General features: G+C 54.9%; 5 protein-coding genes and 1 pseudogene across 6 annotated transcripts, besides 1 other annotated feature; 5 read left to right on the top strand and 1 right to left on the bottom strand.

Annotated features, from left to right (window-relative positions):
- Nucleotides 1–35: 35 nt before the first annotated feature.
- Nucleotides 36–2,924, top strand: NCS54_00655800 (annotated as a pseudogene). Its single transcript has 3 exons — nt 36–233; nt 373–1,119; nt 1,167–2,924.
- Nucleotides 36–2,924: a sequence feature.
- Nucleotides 2,925–3,583: 659 nt separating this feature from the next.
- On the bottom strand, nt 3,584–4,270 carry NCS54_00655700 (NAD(P)-bd-dom domain-containing protein; the record flags this gene model as incomplete). The annotated part of the gene is made up of 1 exon (XM_053152010.1): nt 3,584–4,270. One exon carries the CDS (start codon nt 4,268–4,270, stop codon nt 3,584–3,586), a length of 687 nt encoding a protein of 228 aa, XP_053007985.1.
- Nucleotides 4,271–5,012: 742 nt separating this feature from the next.
- On the top strand, nt 5,013–6,434 carry NCS54_00655600 (Acetyl-CoA C-acetyltransferase; the record flags this gene model as incomplete). Its single annotated transcript, XM_053152009.1, has 2 exons — nt 5,013–5,503; nt 5,552–6,434. 2 exons carry the CDS (start codon nt 5,013–5,015, stop codon nt 6,432–6,434), a joined length of 1,374 nt encoding a protein of 457 aa, XP_053007984.1.
- Nucleotides 6,435–6,800: 366 nt separating this feature from the next.
- Nucleotides 6,801–7,619, top strand: NCS54_00655500 (Hypothetical protein; the record flags this gene model as incomplete). The annotated part of the gene is made up of 1 exon (XM_053152008.1): nt 6,801–7,619. The coding sequence occupies one exon, from the start codon at nt 6,801–6,803 to the stop codon at nt 7,617–7,619; it is 819 nt and encodes a 272-aa protein (XP_053007983.1).
- A 2,037-nt stretch (nt 7,620–9,656) lies between these two features.
- On the top strand, nt 9,657–10,007 carry NCS54_00655400 (Hypothetical protein; the record flags this gene model as incomplete). Its single annotated transcript, XM_053152007.1, has 2 exons — nt 9,657–9,747; nt 9,844–10,007. The coding sequence occupies 2 exons, from the start codon at nt 9,657–9,659 to the stop codon at nt 10,005–10,007; spliced, it is 255 nt and encodes an 84-aa protein (XP_053007982.1).
- Nucleotides 10,008–15,759: 5,752 nt separating this feature from the next.
- Nucleotides 15,760–17,021, top strand: NCS54_00655300 (Alcohol dehydrogenase 1; the record flags this gene model as incomplete). The annotated part of the gene is made up of 2 exons (XM_053152006.1): nt 15,760–15,817; nt 16,021–17,021. The coding sequence occupies 2 exons, from the start codon at nt 15,760–15,762 to the stop codon at nt 17,019–17,021; spliced, it is 1,059 nt and encodes a 352-aa protein (XP_053007981.1).
- Nucleotides 17,022–17,274: the final 253 nt, after the last annotated feature.

The following is a 17,274-nucleotide window of genomic DNA, read 5'->3' as shown; positions in this document are numbered from 1 at the left end:
CTCTGACTTATTCGTGTCGGCTTCGCCTTGGTCAGATCTGCTTCTTCTTACCTCCTCTCGCCATCTGCTCGAGTCCTTTTACCCTCGCTATCCGTCATGTCCGTCGCCAGTTCGGCGCGCTTGCGACTCAACATTGCCTACCTCCCCCAGCCGAGGCTGTCGTCGACCGCCTGAATCTCCGTCCGTATACGATCACATACATCTCTCCATCGCCGCTGAGCATCTCGACGCTGGTCTGCGCAGCCTGGTCGACCGCCGCTCGTTGACTGTCGTCGTTGTCTTCTCGTCGGCGTGCCGTCGTTGCTCGATCCCACTTACACTCTCGGCCGACCAATCGTCCGACCAGTAGCTCGACTCCTTAAACCTCCCAAGCTCCCTCAATCTCCGCGCCATCTCGACTTGGCTAAATTTTGTCGCCTGACCTCCGTCTTTCTTGGGATGGCTACAGCGTATTCGAATACCCACGACGTGGGCGCTGCGCCCCCTCCGCCATCCGTTCTGGCTTCTACTCCTTACGATACGCCTCTGTCGCAGCAGACTCCACCGCATCACCACATGCACCAGCAGACACCTTCACAGGGCCATGCGCCTACTCACCACCAACAGCAGCAACAACAGCAACAGCAACAGCAACGCAGCGTCAAGAGACCGCGACCCGTAAAGTCGTGCACCGAATGCCGAAAGAGAAAACTGCGATGCGATCGCCTTTGTCCATGCTCCCAATGCCAGAAATCGAACCGAACCTGCAAATATGCCGTCGATCATGATTCCGCAAACCTTTCCGATGGCTCTGACAGCGAGATGCCAGAACCTGCTCGACCAACAAAGCGTAACTGCGGCCCGGCCATGTTTACCTCGGGCACTCCTCTTCCCAACAACGACTCGGCGTACGGGGCGGTTCGCAACGGTGATTCTACAAATGTGACGTCGTTGGAAGAGCTGGCGATGCGCATGGAGAGGTTAGAGAGGCACCTCATGGCGCGAAGCCCTGTCGCCTCTGAAACTAGTGGCAGACTGATCGCGGCGTCCTCTGAGACTATCAGAGGGTTGACGGTCAAGGAAGGGGCTTTGAGAACAAGGTACCATGGTCAAAACAGTCCTCGTGTCTTGCTTAACTTGGTAGGTACCCTTCTGCTGCTGCACCGGATGATACTAAATGCGACCAGTTTGACGAAGCCAAGGATTTCATGGCCAATATCCACAACGTCACTGGGGTTCGAGACACCCTGGTGAACTTTAGAAGGTTCCACAAGGCACTCCTCGACGAGTATCGCAAGTCGCTTTCCCCAATCACCGTCTTTGTTGACTCTATGATGCCTGTTCATAAGCGCATGACGGACATCCTGCCAAAGAAGTCGGTATGCGATAGACTCATCGACTCTTACGTTGATACATCCGAAACCATCTACCGAATCCTGCACTTGCCCATGTTCACGGAGCAGTACAACCTGTACTGGGAGGGCAAGTTGCAATCCGAATACTTTCTCCCACAACTACTTTCACTCCTATCCATCGCATCCCGATTCGAGACCAAGACCAAGGGCCTCGGCAATGAGCGCGCAGAAGGCGTACATATCCCGACAGCCTGCGCCCTCGTACGGACCTGGCTGGACAGTCTGAGGGGGAAGCAATTGGTTGAATTCGCGGTACTTCAGGTGGAGGTGCTCCTCCTGCATGCGCAGCGGATGATTACACCCCGGATCCAGGACTCATGGACATCACTGGGATCCATCGTGCGCATGGCTATGACCATGGGTCTGCATCGAGATCCTTCCGAATTTGAACCCCGGGTCCCTGTGTACCTGGGCGAGATGCGTCGCCGAATGTGGTTCACAATCCTGGACATGGACCTTCATATTTCTCTGGCCAGCAACTTGCCTTGCCTTGTCCGAGATGGAGACTTTACATGCCGGCCACCCCGGAACCTGGATGATGCAGAACTGTTCCCGGACATGAAGGATTTGCCGCCGTCGAAGCCGATAGATGTGGTCACAGACAACCAGATGCAGGTTTACGCGGCCATGACCCTGGGAGTGCGGATGAAGGTGGCACACATGCTGAACCGCATTGACACGATCCGCGATTACCAGGAGATATTGGACGTGGGAGCCAAGCTTGAGCGATTCCTCGACGACATTAATTATATCTTCCCCCGGCAGGGCATCCTCAGCGACGCACAGAAAAGCAAACAGTGGCGGTCCCGGGTCATTCTCGACATGCATGTGAGGCGACCCCTGCTCGCGCTGTACCGGCCATTTGCCATTGGCGCCCCTGACGCGCCGGCCCAGATTTCTCGGGCATATCTTAGGTCGTCGATGGTCATCATGAAGTACCTGGACGAGCTGGATCCTATGTTGGCCCATTTCCAGGATATCGCCGAGATGTACCATCAAGTGCTCAAGAGGGACATTATCCAAGCGGCCCTGAGCGTGTGCTTCTACATCCGGTCGGCAGTGCGGCCGGCTTCTGATAGCTCAGGGCTTGGTTCGCAAGCGTTGCGCATGTCTCCCGATTCATCGGACGACTACCCATCCTATAACCCGGAGAACCTGGTGCTATGGTCGCCTTCACGGCTTATTAGCACAGTGGAGAAGACGCTGGATTTGCTGATTCGCAACATCAGTGGCCGCGACACCAAGGACGTGGTGTGCCTTTCGGTGGTGCTCAACTGCGTCCAGAAGCCAGAGTTCCAACCAGAGGAGGTTGTACAAGGGCTTCACGTGGTGTTGGATCGTTGCTTGAGGGCAACCAACATGAATCTTGATAATGTCCCAGTTGCTCCTCCCGGCGGGCCTGTCGATGGGTTCCAAGGGGACGCATACAGACACCCTCACATGCCGTTCATGTATCAGAGAACCCCGGTAGGGGTGCCGGCAGCTGTCAGTGATCTTGACGGTTGGATATTATGGGAAGGCTGGGAATGAGTACGTCCCCTGATTTGATTGGATATGTATGTATGCGTCTTGAGCGGATTTTGGAGCATCTTTGCCAGATGCTGTAGGCACTACTTTGCCTTTTCTTCTCTTCTTTGTCATTATGTTTCTTCACTTCATCTTGATATCACTTTCCTTTGTCCTGGGAGCTGTGAAGGGGTATCGGCTTGGGTCTTGATGTAGATGAGCGAGCCACAACGGCGAAGGTAAACAAACAGCTACTCTTTGGGCGGGCACGGCACAGCTCGGCCCTGGAAAGTTTCAGCGGGCGTTGGGGCGAGTGTTTTACCTGATTTCAGGGCGCATTTTATATAATGTCACCTTTCTGTATGGTCTCGCGGGGGGCGCATCAAGATAGATGGTCAAAGGAGGGACTTTGTATTCATTGCGGCTTGAACACAGACATATCGGCGGCGGGCGTGGGGCTCAGGGGTTTAAGAAATAGGGGTTGGTTTTGGGGGGGTTATTTTTTTGATGCCATTGAAAGAGGACCATGAAGAATGTTGTCTCGGAGGGTTGATGACACTAGTGCTTGAATCATGAAAATATTCCAGGCATATATTGATCTACGATGGTGAATTTGGACAATTCATTATAGCCAGAGGGGCCGTTTCTCACAATGGCATGTTCGCTATTTGAAGACTTGCCCCTTAGTTGGTGAGTACAGGTGCTTTTCCATCAAAGTCGCTCCCTTCAACAGCATCAACCAACCACTCTGCGACACTGGCCCTGGATACAGCAGCAGACCATCCTGGAGCACCACGTCCATCATCTGGCCAAGCGCGAATGGTAGTAACAGCTCCTTCAGTGAGACGGCACGCTCGAGCAAGGACAAAAGGTAGGCCACTCTCTCTCACGAGGGCATCCACATTGGTGTGATCGTCCAGACCTGTTCGAAGGGCTTTACTGTAGTTGAGGGCGAAGCGTATGGGTGCTGAAAGAGATGCCATGGAGGCTCCGACTCCCTGAGAGGAGTTGACGATGAGTTTGGGTTGCTTGATGAGGTTTGTAGCCTTGATGGCATTCAACAAGGCCTTTGTTGAACTCTCCATGAGATCATGGGGGCAGTCTGGTGCTGTAGCAGCAAAAGGCGAGGTTCCAGTCTTGCGATGGCCGAGGGCAAAGATGACTGTGTCTGGGGGAGTGGGAGATTGAAGTGCTACCTCAAGGTCGGGTTGAGAGGTGGGCGAGCCGGTGACTAAGGTGAGGTTTGGACTTGTGTTGGTAAAGATGGATGGGTTTCTGACGAGGGCGGTTACAGTGTATCCGCGTTTTAGAGCTGATTGGAGGATGAGAGAGCCGTTGCGGCCAGATGCGCCGAGTAGGAAGATATGCATGTTGTCAGTGGGTGGTGGTGATGGTGTAAGTGAGGTTTAAGGGGTTTTGAGCTGAAGAGTTCAGGTCTAAACAAAGACAGAGAATAACACTGTGAATCAGGTATGTTTATCTAGATACCCTGAACAAGTCTTCATGCTCGACTTTATACTTGTCATCTTGACAGAGAATAGCAATCATGTTGTCCAACTCGGCCGATACATTCCCGGAGCCGTAGTCACTCGGCCGATAGAATCAGCAACCATCCAACGGAAGCCGGACAAGCTTAGCAATCACCGTTTAATTGCCCGAGCCCAATAATCATCCAAAAACGGTCTTCTCAATGTCCCTTTTATTCCATCGGACAATTCATTAAAAGCACGAGAAACAACCCCGAAGACACAAAATACCCCGGGCCGTGAAATGTTCCGCCTGAGTCAACAAGCCGAGGCGCAAACGGTCATCATGAGCAAAACAGCCTCGGCTTCTTGTTTGTCCCTTCCCCGCATTCAAGTGCAAAAAAAGCTGGGGTAACAAAGATGCAAGGTCGAATTAAAGAGCGAGCCGAGTTACCTTGTTTGAACAAGTTGTTTCTGTTGGTTTGTTAAAATGCCCGGGGGTCTTGATCTGGGGATGATCTGCCTGGGGTGTTGTGACTTGATTAATATACTGCCTGCTTCTCCTCCCCTCAACTTCTAGACAACTCTTTTTCTCTTTTTACAAACTCCAGTGAATACAAAGCAAGTGCTTCAATCACCACACAATATGCCTTCCAAGAAATCATCCGCCTACGTCCTAGGCGTGGGCATGACAAAGTTCATCAAGCCCCGTGGAAAAGTCGACTACACCGAGCTCGGCTTCGAGGCCGGCGTCAAGGCCCTCCTAGACGCCAAGATCAACTACGACGACGTCGACCAGGGCGTGGCATGCTACTGCTACGGCGACAGTACCTGCGGCCAACGCGTGTTCTACCAGTTCGGCCTGACGGGGATTCCCGTGTACAATGTCAATAATAACTGCTCCACCGGGAGTACCGGCATCAACATGGCTCGCACGCTTGTTCAGCACGGCGCTGCGGATTGTGTCATGGTTGTTGGATTTGAAAAGATGATGCCGGGGAGTCTGCAGTCTTTCTTTAAAGACAGGGCTAATCCTCTGGGGCCGACGACAAAGATGATGGCTGACACGAGGGGTGTTACCAACGCTCCCGGTGCGGCCCAGATGTTTGGCAACGCTGGGAGAGAGTACATGGAGAAGTGAGCAACTTCCATAAGCGACGTAAACTTGGCTGCTGACATACTCAGGTACGGTGCCAAGGCCGAGGACTTTGCAGAGATTGCGCGAGTCAACCACGCACACTCGCCCAATAACCCCTACTCGCAGTTCCAGCAGGTTTACACGAAGGAGCAGATCCTCGAGGCGGCCATGATCCACGAGCCCCTGACCAAGCTGCAGTGTTGTCCAACTTCAGACGGTGGTGCCGCAGCCATCATCGTGTCTGAAGCCTTCCTCGAGGCTCGGCCGCACCTCCGCGAACAGGCTATCGAAATCGCAGGCCAGTGTCTTGCAACCGACGCCCCGAGCTTGTTCTCTCGCAGTGCCATTGACCTTATGGGCTACGAGATGACACAAAGAGCAGTAAAGGAGGCGACACAGCAAGCAGGCATCTCAGCTCGAGACGTCCAAGTCGTCGAACTCCACGACTGCTTCAGCGCCAACGAGATGATCGTCCTCGACGCCCTAGGCCTCTGCGACAAGGGCAAAGCCCACGAGCTCGTCCGAGCAGGCGACATCACGTACGGCGGCAAGTACGTAGTCAACCCTTCAGGCGGACTCATCTCCAAGGGCCATCCCCTCGGTGCAACGGGCATCGCGCAGTGCGCGGAGTTGGTGTGGCATCTCCGCGGCTGGGCCAACAACCGTGCTGTCCCAGAGACGAAGTACGGTCTTCAGCATAACCTTGGTCTGGGCGGCGCGGTGGTGGTGACGGTGTACAAGAGAGCTGATGGAAAGACGGCGCCGGTGGTTGACTCGGACACAGTCGGACAGAAGAACAAGTTGGGATATAATCCTGCGGTCGAGGCGAGGGGGTTCACCGAGGAGCAGGCTGACTCTGTGAGGAGCAAGGCCAGCAGGAGTGAGTGGGCGCTACAGGACACGCTGAAGAAGGTTGAGTCGAGGTTCTAGGTGTGAGATTGATGTATATGTAAGTTGGTTTGTGATTATCAACATTCACTCCGAGTTATCCAAGTTGAGTTGAGGCTGCCGCTCGTGAATAATAGCTGGATCATATGTCGAGCTTCGTGAGTTGTTGTATCTTGTCCTCCGATGGAGCAGCCAACCTGCAAGGGATAGTTTATATCCCAGCAACCTGTTATCACAATTGAATTGCCAATATATCACAATATCAACACTTCACGTCAAGGGAGATGACTTGGCGTAGTGATAGACGCCACATTGTGGAACCGCGTCTTGACCTGCCCCTCCATGATTCTGTCATCTCTTCCTCTTCTCTTCATCACCATCACCAACTCAACTCAAACTCACCTCAAGATGAACCAATTCCACCTCTTCAGCAAGCTCCCAAAAGAGCTCCGCTCCAGAATCTGGGAGGCCACGTGCCAAGACAATGGTACCCTCCACACGTTTGGAGACAGATGGCTGATGCACTACCTGGTCCCGGGAATGCCGCCAGCTCCAATCCAGATGCCGACTCCTGTGGCCTTGTTTGTATGCTACGAGTCACGCAAGGTCGCCCATCGCTGGATAAAGGAGAACAAGGCCACCAAGCAGTTTCGCGACCCTGAGGACAACGAAGCGCTGGGCATGACGCTCATACGCGAGTTTGACCGCGACCGCGACATGCTGTACGTGCCGCGCGACAGCTGGTATGACTTTGTCGAGCACATGGAGCGCGACTATGAGGCTGGTGGCAATCGCCCCCTCTGCGGCGACATCGGGTACCTAGCCGTGCCAGCCTTTACCGCCTACTACAGCATCCCAAACCTGGCGTGCATCATGGCGTGGGCCAGGAACCTCCGGGCCATCTACGTCGTCTGGGACGACCTGCCCAGGGACCCGGACTCGATCCCAGACGAGGAGAGGGACGACGTGGCCGGGGTCGACGTGCACCCGCGGGTGGAGATTGTGTCGTCGCCTTCTCCAGGCGAGACGGTGCGCATGAAGCACGTCGACACCGACACGGAGCGAGAGTTTGTTGAGGAGGCGGAGCTCGAGGAGTGGATGGATGAGATGAACGACGTGTGGGCAACGACCGAGGTAGACGAGGACATGGTAGACGACGAAGGGTGTGTAAAGATGCCGCGCATCAACGTGAGAGTCGCCGAGATTCCAAGGCAACGCCCTTGGTGAGCATCATCGCATAGGATGTATGTCCTCTGGATCAGATCAGAACAACTCTGCCGATCAAACGCATATCGAGTCCCAACATGGCATTTGTCCACTTTACCCATGACAAGATGACAACCCCATCCTCATCGTGGCGACATCAACCATATGTGACTCGTCACTATCCCACCCACCGGCTAAAAACCCAAGCAAACCACACACCGAAAGATAAGACCTTGCCATGTCGAATAACCGAAAAGTATTCGTAACGGCCGGCGAGGCCCGTTGCAGATGATCTTCAGACAGTTCTTCCTTGCCCAAAAATATCTCTCGGTAACAACGGCTCTCCATCATACCACTCCGGTGATATTTGCCTCTTCAGAAACCCAGACCCGAGATATGACACACAGAGCAGAGAGCGGAAGGCCGAGTCCGCTCCGTCCAGAAAAACCGGTTTCGCCGAGAAACTGCCCGGAGTCCCGCGACCGCAGCGCCGGGTTTCTTTTGCGGTGGCATCCGCCGGGAGGGTTCATGGTATAAAGATCAGATCACCTGAGCGTGCTTGAGGCTATTCGGCCAGATATCCGCTCGCGCTAGGTAACCTAGGGGCACAGCGAGGTGTGCATCGAACACACCTGTAGCTTCTTCTCGAAGAAGCGTCATCTCGGTGGAGCAAGCGCAGTATGGCGAGACTCGCAGGGGAAAGGGGGACTGCGGGCGTGCTTTGATATCAAACCCTCGTGGGTATACCCATGAGGCTGAAATGCGGCTGATGGCGATACAGACCGTTGTGCATCACCTGTGGTAGGGCTGTCCCCCGTTGGGAGCCTCTCACTCTCCCACGCACTTGATTTTCCGATATGTGCGGCTACATATCCGCAGAGCTTCCCTCTCTCTCTCGTCACCCAACTTATGCGGCGTCCCTCCTCCGTTGGAAGCTTGCGAGGTTTATACGGGGAGTGAGGTGATGATGAAATGCTCGGGTCAGAGCTTTCCGAAGGAAGTCCCCTTTTTAGCGCCGGTAGTTGAATCAGCCCATTCTTGCTTTTTCCCTTGCGAGGCGTGTGCGTGAACAGTAGGTGTGTTGGGATAGATTTCAGTGTCGAGATATTGATGTCCGGTTGGCGTCTGATCGGAGATTCAAATGTAGCTTTCTTGAGGAAATACACCCGTCATCGCACCTGCATGGGTTGGCGATTCGGCACGTGCCGAGTTGTTTACTGATACCTTAGTTATGCCGCCAAGGTCAATCTGCACGATAGGTGATATAATTCAAGATCTATTCGTCACATGATTTACTAGATATATCTATTCATTCGCAATTATGAAGTTGTCAACTTGAAGGTCTAGGGTAGTCAACATCAGCCATCACGAAGATGAGCTCAACTCGGCTAATGGCGCTCGGACTCTGGTAGCAAGTCTCAATTCAAACAGAAAATGTGTCCTCTTCTCTAAATAGATGTCGTGGTTGTGGCATTGTCAACTAAGATGACGAGAGATGGAAGATCGACAAATCGTGTAAGCTTAGCGTATAGCCTCAAATCAATAGGTACTTGGTAACACAGCAACATCATGCCCAATTCCTTCATTGCTTACAAAATGAAAAAGGATGGAAACGGCCAGCGTCGGAAGAATTGTAAACAAGAGCATGTTTCAGATAATTCCCCCGTGTCTTGAGCAAGTTTCACAATTTTTCAGCAGCGTCTATTCCATTTCATTTCCTTCTTGATCTGGAATTGGCGGAACCTCGGCCGGCTTGAACGGGGCGCCTCCCAATTGCGCAATTATCGCGGGACGGAAAACGCAAAAAAGGCGCCCAGCCGCCGCCGAGCCAGCCCAACCCAGCCATTATTAATTCACCATCGCCTCTATTGTCAGCAACTCACCGTATTACAACTCTACGCAACCTACAAAACCACCTCGACGACCACATCTACGCAATTCCCCATTCTCATCTTCAACATCACTCTCGGTAATCTCGACGCATCGCTTTCCCTTTGATACCCCACCATCTCCAACCACCAACCACCAACCACCAACCACCAACCACCAACCATCACAATGGCCGAAGCCCACACCTACGAGTTCAACGTCACCATGAGCTGCGGCGGCTGCTCTGGCGCTATCGACCGCGTCCTCAAGAAGCTCGATGGTATGTCCCCCTCTGCCTGCCCAGACAGCTCTTCACCCCTATAGCGCCATGCATACCGCTGCTTCAAGCCAGGAGCTGACATTACCCCGCGTCTAGGCGTCGACAGCTACGAGGTCTCCCTCGAGAACCAGACCGCCAAGGTCGTCACCGCCCTGCCCTACGAGACCGTCCTCACCAAGATTGCCAAGACTGGCAAGAAGATCAACTCGGCCACCGCCGACGGTGTTGAGCAGTCGATCGAGGTCCCCGCCGCTGCCTGAGTGCTTCCATAATGCAATGCGAGCCGAGGCGAGCCGAGAGGAAGGAAGCGAGACAAAAATGATCCATCTGAATATCTGTTAGCTTTGCAAGCGCTTGGGAATAGTTTCGGTGTTTTGCGGCCCCAGCCAAGGGAAGGGAAGGGAATGCGGGAGGAAATTCTGTTTTGACCCGGTTTATACATATCAATGCAAATTGTTGGCTGTAATTGCTACTGCCAACATAGCCCCTCAATCGCTGCCCGACTTGACTTTGAATCTTCTACGATGCGATGCATCTTGCTGACGTGTGTCTTGTTGTATGTCGTGTATCTCAGCTCGGACCTTCGTCGCCCTGAGTTGCCGCCGCAAGCGCCGCAGATTGACAACTCCTGAGACTAATAGAAGTATAGCAGCGGTCCACGAAGCATGGGCGAGCTTGAGGCAGTCGACTGGTTTTGTTCTCCTGGCGTTGTGAAGGAAAAAGGAGTAAGAGAAAAGAGGTAAGGGTTGGTCAAACAAACCCAACTCCTCCATGATGCAGTGTGTCAAAGAGGCGCACAAAACAAAAAAGATGAATGCCGAGAATGCTCCTTTCCCCTGCAGAATCCCGGCCTTTGTGAGAAATTTCAGGAACTCGGCTGAGAGAAGAGCTCATGGCACGAGGACTTGTAATGTGTAACCCCACAAATGGGCTGAGAAAAGTCATGATGGCCGAATCTGCGCCCGCCTTTGCCGCGACACAGAGACAAGAAATGTGCAGGAATGAGAAAGACAGGAACCGCCAGAAACAACATGCTAACCATGTGATGAAGGAAATCAACTTCCACGAGAACAAATCGAGCTTCCTGGTCCCCGGACTGTCATGTCAACCCCTCCCTCGGACGGAAGCTTGCTGGCTCCAGCGGCGGTTCATGTTCATCAGGCGAGGTCAGACGCCACAGCCAATGATGATGCGCGTACAACCCCAAGAAATGCCTACCTAGGCAAGCTGGGGAATCAAGCCAGGTCAGGCCCTCCCCGGACTCGAGGAACTTGATCTCAGATATCCCCATGGGCCGGCGGAAACGTGTGATCAGAGTCACGACGTCGTCAATCGGGTATGGTACGTAAGGACACATGAGCGGCCTGAGCCCAAGACAGAACAGCTCCTGCCGGTTCCCTGCCCTTCCCCAGGCCGAAAAAAAAAGCTCTCATGAGGCATCCCCGGGCGCCCCAACTGATGCTCAAGTCCGGGGCCCCGTATCACGGACGGCGCCGGTGGGAGGTGAATTCACCACTTCCCCCTGGGGGCGTCCCCGGGGGGCGTGCCGCTACGTCGAATGCGGGGAAGACAATTGCGGCTCATGCAAGTCAAGCTGCGGAGCCGCAGTGGATGCCATTAGCATCGCCCCTACGGAGCCTCGACAGGGGTTAGCACGGGCCTGATGACGGGCTCAAAGGGATAAGCGCGGCTTTTGGTCTTGGAAAAAACGCGGAGGCCCTGGAAACACACAGACCCTCCCCGCCCGCTGCCCCAGAAATCATGACTATCGAGGCCGTCGAGTCGACGACTGGTCGTGATGGATGCTAGATCCGGCTTCTGGTTCTGGTCCTTCTGGCTAACAACGTGGCTCACAAAACGTGTTCGCTCCGTCCTCCGGCTCCTCACTGGCCCGTAGTTCCACCTTTGGGGGGTCACCTAGCTGCATCTCCGTGAAATTAGTCGTGAGGGGAAACGAACAGGTACTTACTGGACCTCCATGTGAATGAACCCACTTACACTGACCACGCACTCCCATTTCCGCGTCAGTCAGGGGCTGGGGAAAAAAGCTCATGGCCAAATCTCCCTCCAGTCCGGAGACGCGGGGAAACGACAGACATGGGCATCAATCGGGTTGAAGGGACGAGATGCATCTCTGCAGCCGTGACAGAATCACCCACGGGGTGGACCCTCAACAATCTGGAAGAAGATCAGATGTTGCCACTCGACCAGCGTCCAATCAACCAGCTGCCAAAGCCCGGGGAATGGGAGAGGAAGCTGGGACTGGAGGACCTACTGCGAGGTGCATCTCAGGTCAGACCCTTGAAACGAACAAGGGCATCACAGACCGTGCAGGGACGTGCCACTGAGACCCGAACATTGAGATCCGGACACGACACGCTGAGCAGGTGTCTTGGGAGAGCTCTTTGTAGCTTTCGTCCAAGAGGTACATCTATCCGCAAATGTCATGGAGATCTCACTCATGGTGGGATGCAATGGAAGCTTGGGGCTTGGGGCTTGGAGGCATGGAACCATCAGTAGCCACGAACGAACAACGTCCGGCCACCCGGAGCCTGAACGGGAAGCGCTGACTTTAGTTGAGATGAAGGGACGGAAAATAGGCAAGCAGCTGGCTTCACCCAATGACCTGAGCCGCTTGGAGAAAGCTTGAAGGTCATCTGACCAAGATCCAAAGCTCCCCCCATGCCCGCTGAGCGAACCTCGTCTCCACGTCTGCACCCAGGGCCGAGGGCACGTACCCTCTGGAAATCAGGTACCTGAGAGCTCTCCCTTGCACGGCTGGGTACGTGTCTTTTCCTTCTGGGTGCGTGTGCGTACCGTAGATCTGAGGGCGATCTTGAACATGAGCGAGGCTAACCCCAAAAGCCGTCTCACCATCGGCCTGACCCGCCACCACCTGGGGCCACATTGAGGGCCCTCTGGCGGTCCTTGCAAGGCTCTACAGGTCCAGAGCCTGTACGGTACAGTAGCAGCAGCGACGCAGGGCGCAGGGGGCTCCGAGTCAAGCACTGCTCTCAGTGTCACTCTGCACTGGCCGGGCTTCCCCGCATTTGCTTCCAGGCCTCCGTCCAACCGACTGGGATGACCCCAGAGGAAACAGCACGGCTCCCCCGCGGGCGTCGATGGGCTTGGAGACGGCGCTGTCTGTCTGTAGGCAAAAAGTCTGTTGGGTGGCAGATCCCTCCTGTTGAAACTCATGTAGCATCACGGATCCGAAGCTGCCTATCCATCGCGTGGTGCTAGCAGGGCAGCAGTTGGTGGGTTAGGCTGTATTACGGCACACACACATCCTGGGGAGGATGGGGGGCATGTGCCCAGTGAGACCGGACGCCCATGCTTCCAATGCTTGCCTGGGTGTTGCTGGCTGGGGTTTCTCGAGTACGGGGAAGAGCGAGATGCCTCGAGTCGTTGACAAACGCCAGTCCCATGCCGGCGCCCTTTTGGCCCTCGCGTGTTCGCCTCCAGCTCCACTCCTGCACAAGGCCTTAGTACGACGTCCAGTAATTCGACACAGCAGACACAGGTGGCACTCGTTTTGTCGGTTGTCCATACCGTCTTTTGGGGTAAGTTCTTGTCAGTGCAACTGAACGCAGCTTTGGGCGCAGCAGCGGGAGTCGCCCATCACAATTCCCCTCAAGAGCTCCCTTCGAGCGAGAACTAGCGCCGTTGACTCGCTGCCGGCGAAAGGGAGGTTGCATGGACGATGAGTCGCTCTCCAAGCATCCATGCCTTACCCCGTACTTTGCGGACTGGATCCCGCCCAGCCCAGAGGACGCGGAGCTGCGTATGTAGCTGGGTACGTTTGTCATGAAGCCCAGGGCGGTGGAACGGAGGGAGTGAAACACAGGTACTGGTCACGACGACGACAACGTCGATTCGACGAGGATGCTGACACGACAACGGATGGGGGCGCAGTCCTTGACTTGACACACGGATCTGATACCCAGTCTAGGTTGTCTCTTGAGGGGCGTTGCCAGAGTATGCGTGCGTGCATTGAAATGCAGTAGTGGAGGTTGACGAGGAAAAAATAGTGGAGGTTGACAACAATTTTTTTGTTTCTTTTTCTGACCTTTGCCTTCCTTCCTAGATTGTCTGTAAGAGGCTGTAACGTTAGGATTGAGTTGGCTTCTAGACGGAAAGAAGCTTTGACGGAATCGTGGCAGTAGCTCCTGCCTGCCCCTCCAGTTGAAAGCCAGCGGGTGCAATAACGCCGACCTCGGCCCTGAATAACGCGAAACAACGAGATCTTGGGCCTCATTCCATCCCACTTACACCAACCGCCCACCAACAGAGTAAAAGTCACGACAACAAAGTCGAGGCATTGATGCGTCAATTCCAATGGAACCTAAACATGCTAGAGCATTTTCTCTCACTCTTTCCCTCGCAGTTTTCCACCAAGATGGAAATAGCCATGCACATCGGCAGTTCCTTGATGCCGAATGGGGCAAGCTGGCAGAATTGGGGCGTCTAATCCATCCTCACTGCATGGATGGAGAATGAGGCACAAAAAAAGGGAGGACCACACCAGGAGATGGCACACTTACGTAGGTACGGAGCCGCTGCCAGCAGCCACCCCAGCCTCGTGGGACCTATGGGATGCAATGGGCGGTTGGAGCTTTCCACATGGCTCGACGGAGGTGCGTGGTGATGAGAGGCTAGGGGTCATGGAAGCGGCGCCAGCCTTGGAAAGGCGTGGGTTTGGAGCATTAGGCGCCATGCTACGCAGGCTACGCAGGCTACCAGGCTTCTCGTTACGTAGGTAGCGAGCTTGTAGGGCTCCCACGAGCGTTGCTGTATCAGGAGGACCTGGTCAGCTGTAATGAAGAAATCTCATGTTGGGATGGGCAATCTGCAATGGATGGAAACCGGCTTGCGGACCGTAAGTTCAGGTAGGGCTCTGATGGGGAGATCCGAGGTTACCGCGGTGGTGGTAGTTGTCTCGTTATCACATTTGCTATCTGAGCAGACAATCTGGTAGGCATAGCTTGTTTTTTTCTGGGTTCGGTTCTTTGGAATGGGATGTTAAGACGGGAGGCCAATGTCCGGTGTAAAAACGGGCCGCAAAAGCAGCTGACGTGCCATGACGGAGGCTCGCGACACGAATATCACGACACAATTCAGGACAGAGATGCTCAATGCCATCCTCGTCAAGGCTGAGATCCAATCTTTTGCCTCACACACCCCAAATTACATACACACACTTCCTGTCCCTTGTTTCTGTCACCATGGTGGCTCCTGGGCCTGCGGATGTAGGTACCTTTTCTCCTTGAGGTACAAACGCCTGAAATTCGCGCTAGGCCCATGTCTCTCTCTCTCCTCTGGCTCTAGCGCGCGCCCAGCCGCACCCGCTCCGCTGGTGAGGGGAAGTCGATGTCCGGCCGGAGCGGGGGTTTTCCCAGCGAGGCCTACAGGCACCGTAGTAGTTAGTAGTAGGCGTCATGAGGAGACGGCATTCTAGCAACACCTCGACAGCAACCTCCACCCTCCACCACCAATAACGCCACTACTGGCCGACAACCATTTGCTCTTGTACCGTCGCCGCATCCGAAAACAAAGTCCAACTACTCATGGCCATGGCCCAAAATGCGGATCCCCCGTGCAGCCGAAGTGGCTCCTCCCCTTGGCCCTCGCTCTGAGCTCAGGTTCGATGCGTGCGGCAGACTCACGTCGACTCTCTTTCATCACACACCCTGCCTCATGGCTTCTCCCACTCCCTCTCCCCCGCGGCCGCGAAGATGAGGCTTGAGACCTTGCATCCAGACGCCCATCCCTGCCCCGTTGACCCATCATACGGTTTAGGCCCGAGTCCCGTATACGCACTAGGGATCCGTCTATGGTAGACCCTTCACTCCGGATCGCCCGTCCAACATCTATATAAACTCTTGCTCCGCCGGCCTCAAGTCGAATCTTTTCTCTCCATCCTCATCCAGCTCATCAATCAACTCTCCAACACTCCTCAACAACAACTACAACACCTTTCGTCTTTACGACAAAACAACAACAACAACCAAAATGGCCGCCGAGATCCCCACCACTCAATGGGCGCAGGTCGTCGAGAAGAACGGTGGTCGTACGTCTACCTCCTCCCATCGAGCTCTACAACGAGCTCCAATCCCAATTGCCTCTTTTTCCTCCTGATATCTCTCTTGGATATCAGATATTCCCAAGACCCGGGTTCCTGGCCCGAGTCCCACCCAGCCCACAGATCCCCCACCGTTCGCACTGCAACATCTTTATCATTTCGAGGCTTATACTAACTATGATTCTCTACAGCCACCAAGTACCAGCAGGTCCCCGTCCGCCAGCCCGGTCCCGATGAGGTTCTCGTCAACGTCAAGTTCTCCGGTGTCTGCCACACCGATCTCCACGCCATGATGGGTGACTGGCCTCTTGACACCAAGCTGCCTCTCATCGGTGGCCACGAGGGTGCTGGTGTCGTCGTCGCCCGCGGCCAGCTCGTCGACGATGTTCAGATTGGTGACCACGTCGGCATCAAGTGGCTCCACGGCTCTTGCCTTCAGTGCTCTTTCTGCCAGACCTCTGATGAGCCTCTCTGCGCCAAGGCTCTCCTTTCCGGTTACACCGTCGACGGCTCCTTCCAGCAGTACGCTGTCGCCAAGGCTGCCCACGTTGCTCGCATCCCCAAGGAGTGCGACCTCGAGGCCATCTCCCCCATTCTCTGCGCCGGTATCACTGTCTACAAGGGCCTGAAGGAGTCCGGTGTCAAGGCCGGCCAGTCCGTCGCCATCGTCGGTGCCGGTGGTGGTCTCGGTTCCATCGCTCTCCAGTACGCCAAGGCCATGGGTGTCCACGCCATTGCCATCGATGGTGGTGATGAGAAGAAGGCTCTCTGCGAGTCCCTCGGCGCCACCGCCTTTGTCGACTTCACCAAGACCTCCAACCTCGTCGCCGAGGTCAAGGCCGCTACCCCCGATGGTCTGGGTCCCCAGGCTGTCCTCCTGGTCGCTGTCCAGGAGAAGCCCTTCCAGCAGGCTACTCAGTACGTCCGCAGCCGCGGTACTGTCGTGTGCATTGGTCTCCCCGCCAACGCCAGCCTCTCGGCCCCCGTCTTCGACACTGTCGTCCGCATGATCAGCATCAAGGGCTCTTACGTCGGCAACCGTGCCGATACCGCTGAGGCCATCGACTTCTTCCGCCGCGGCCTCATCAAGGTCCCCTTCAAGACTGTCGGTCTCTCTGAGCTCCAGAGCGTCTACGACCTCATGACCGCTGGTAAGATTGCCGGTCGCTACGTCGTTGACACCAGCCGATAAGCGCGCGGCTATCTACTGGGCAGTTGTGGAACAACCCAGCCACTTTGCCCACAAACAACAAGCAGGGCGACCCACCTGCAAATGAGAGGAGTTCAGGCGGGAGTTGATGTTTTGGATTTGCGGCGGTGTTGATGAGCAGTAGCTAGATTGAGCTTGCTTGCACATTTGTGCGAGATTGGGTTGGATATGAGTGATATGAGTACCACAGGATCAATAATGGAACAAGATTCCGATTCACCAAATATGATTGCCT

The sequence above is a fragment of the Fusarium falciforme genome, chromosome 5 (assembly GCF_026873545.1).
Source record: "Fusarium falciforme chromosome 5, complete sequence".
Classification (NCBI taxonomy): domain Eukaryota; kingdom Fungi; phylum Ascomycota; class Sordariomycetes; order Hypocreales; family Nectriaceae; genus Fusarium; species Fusarium falciforme.
The sequence above is the reverse complement of the archived record's forward strand: the minus strand, read 5'-3'. Positions and strand labels throughout refer to the sequence as shown.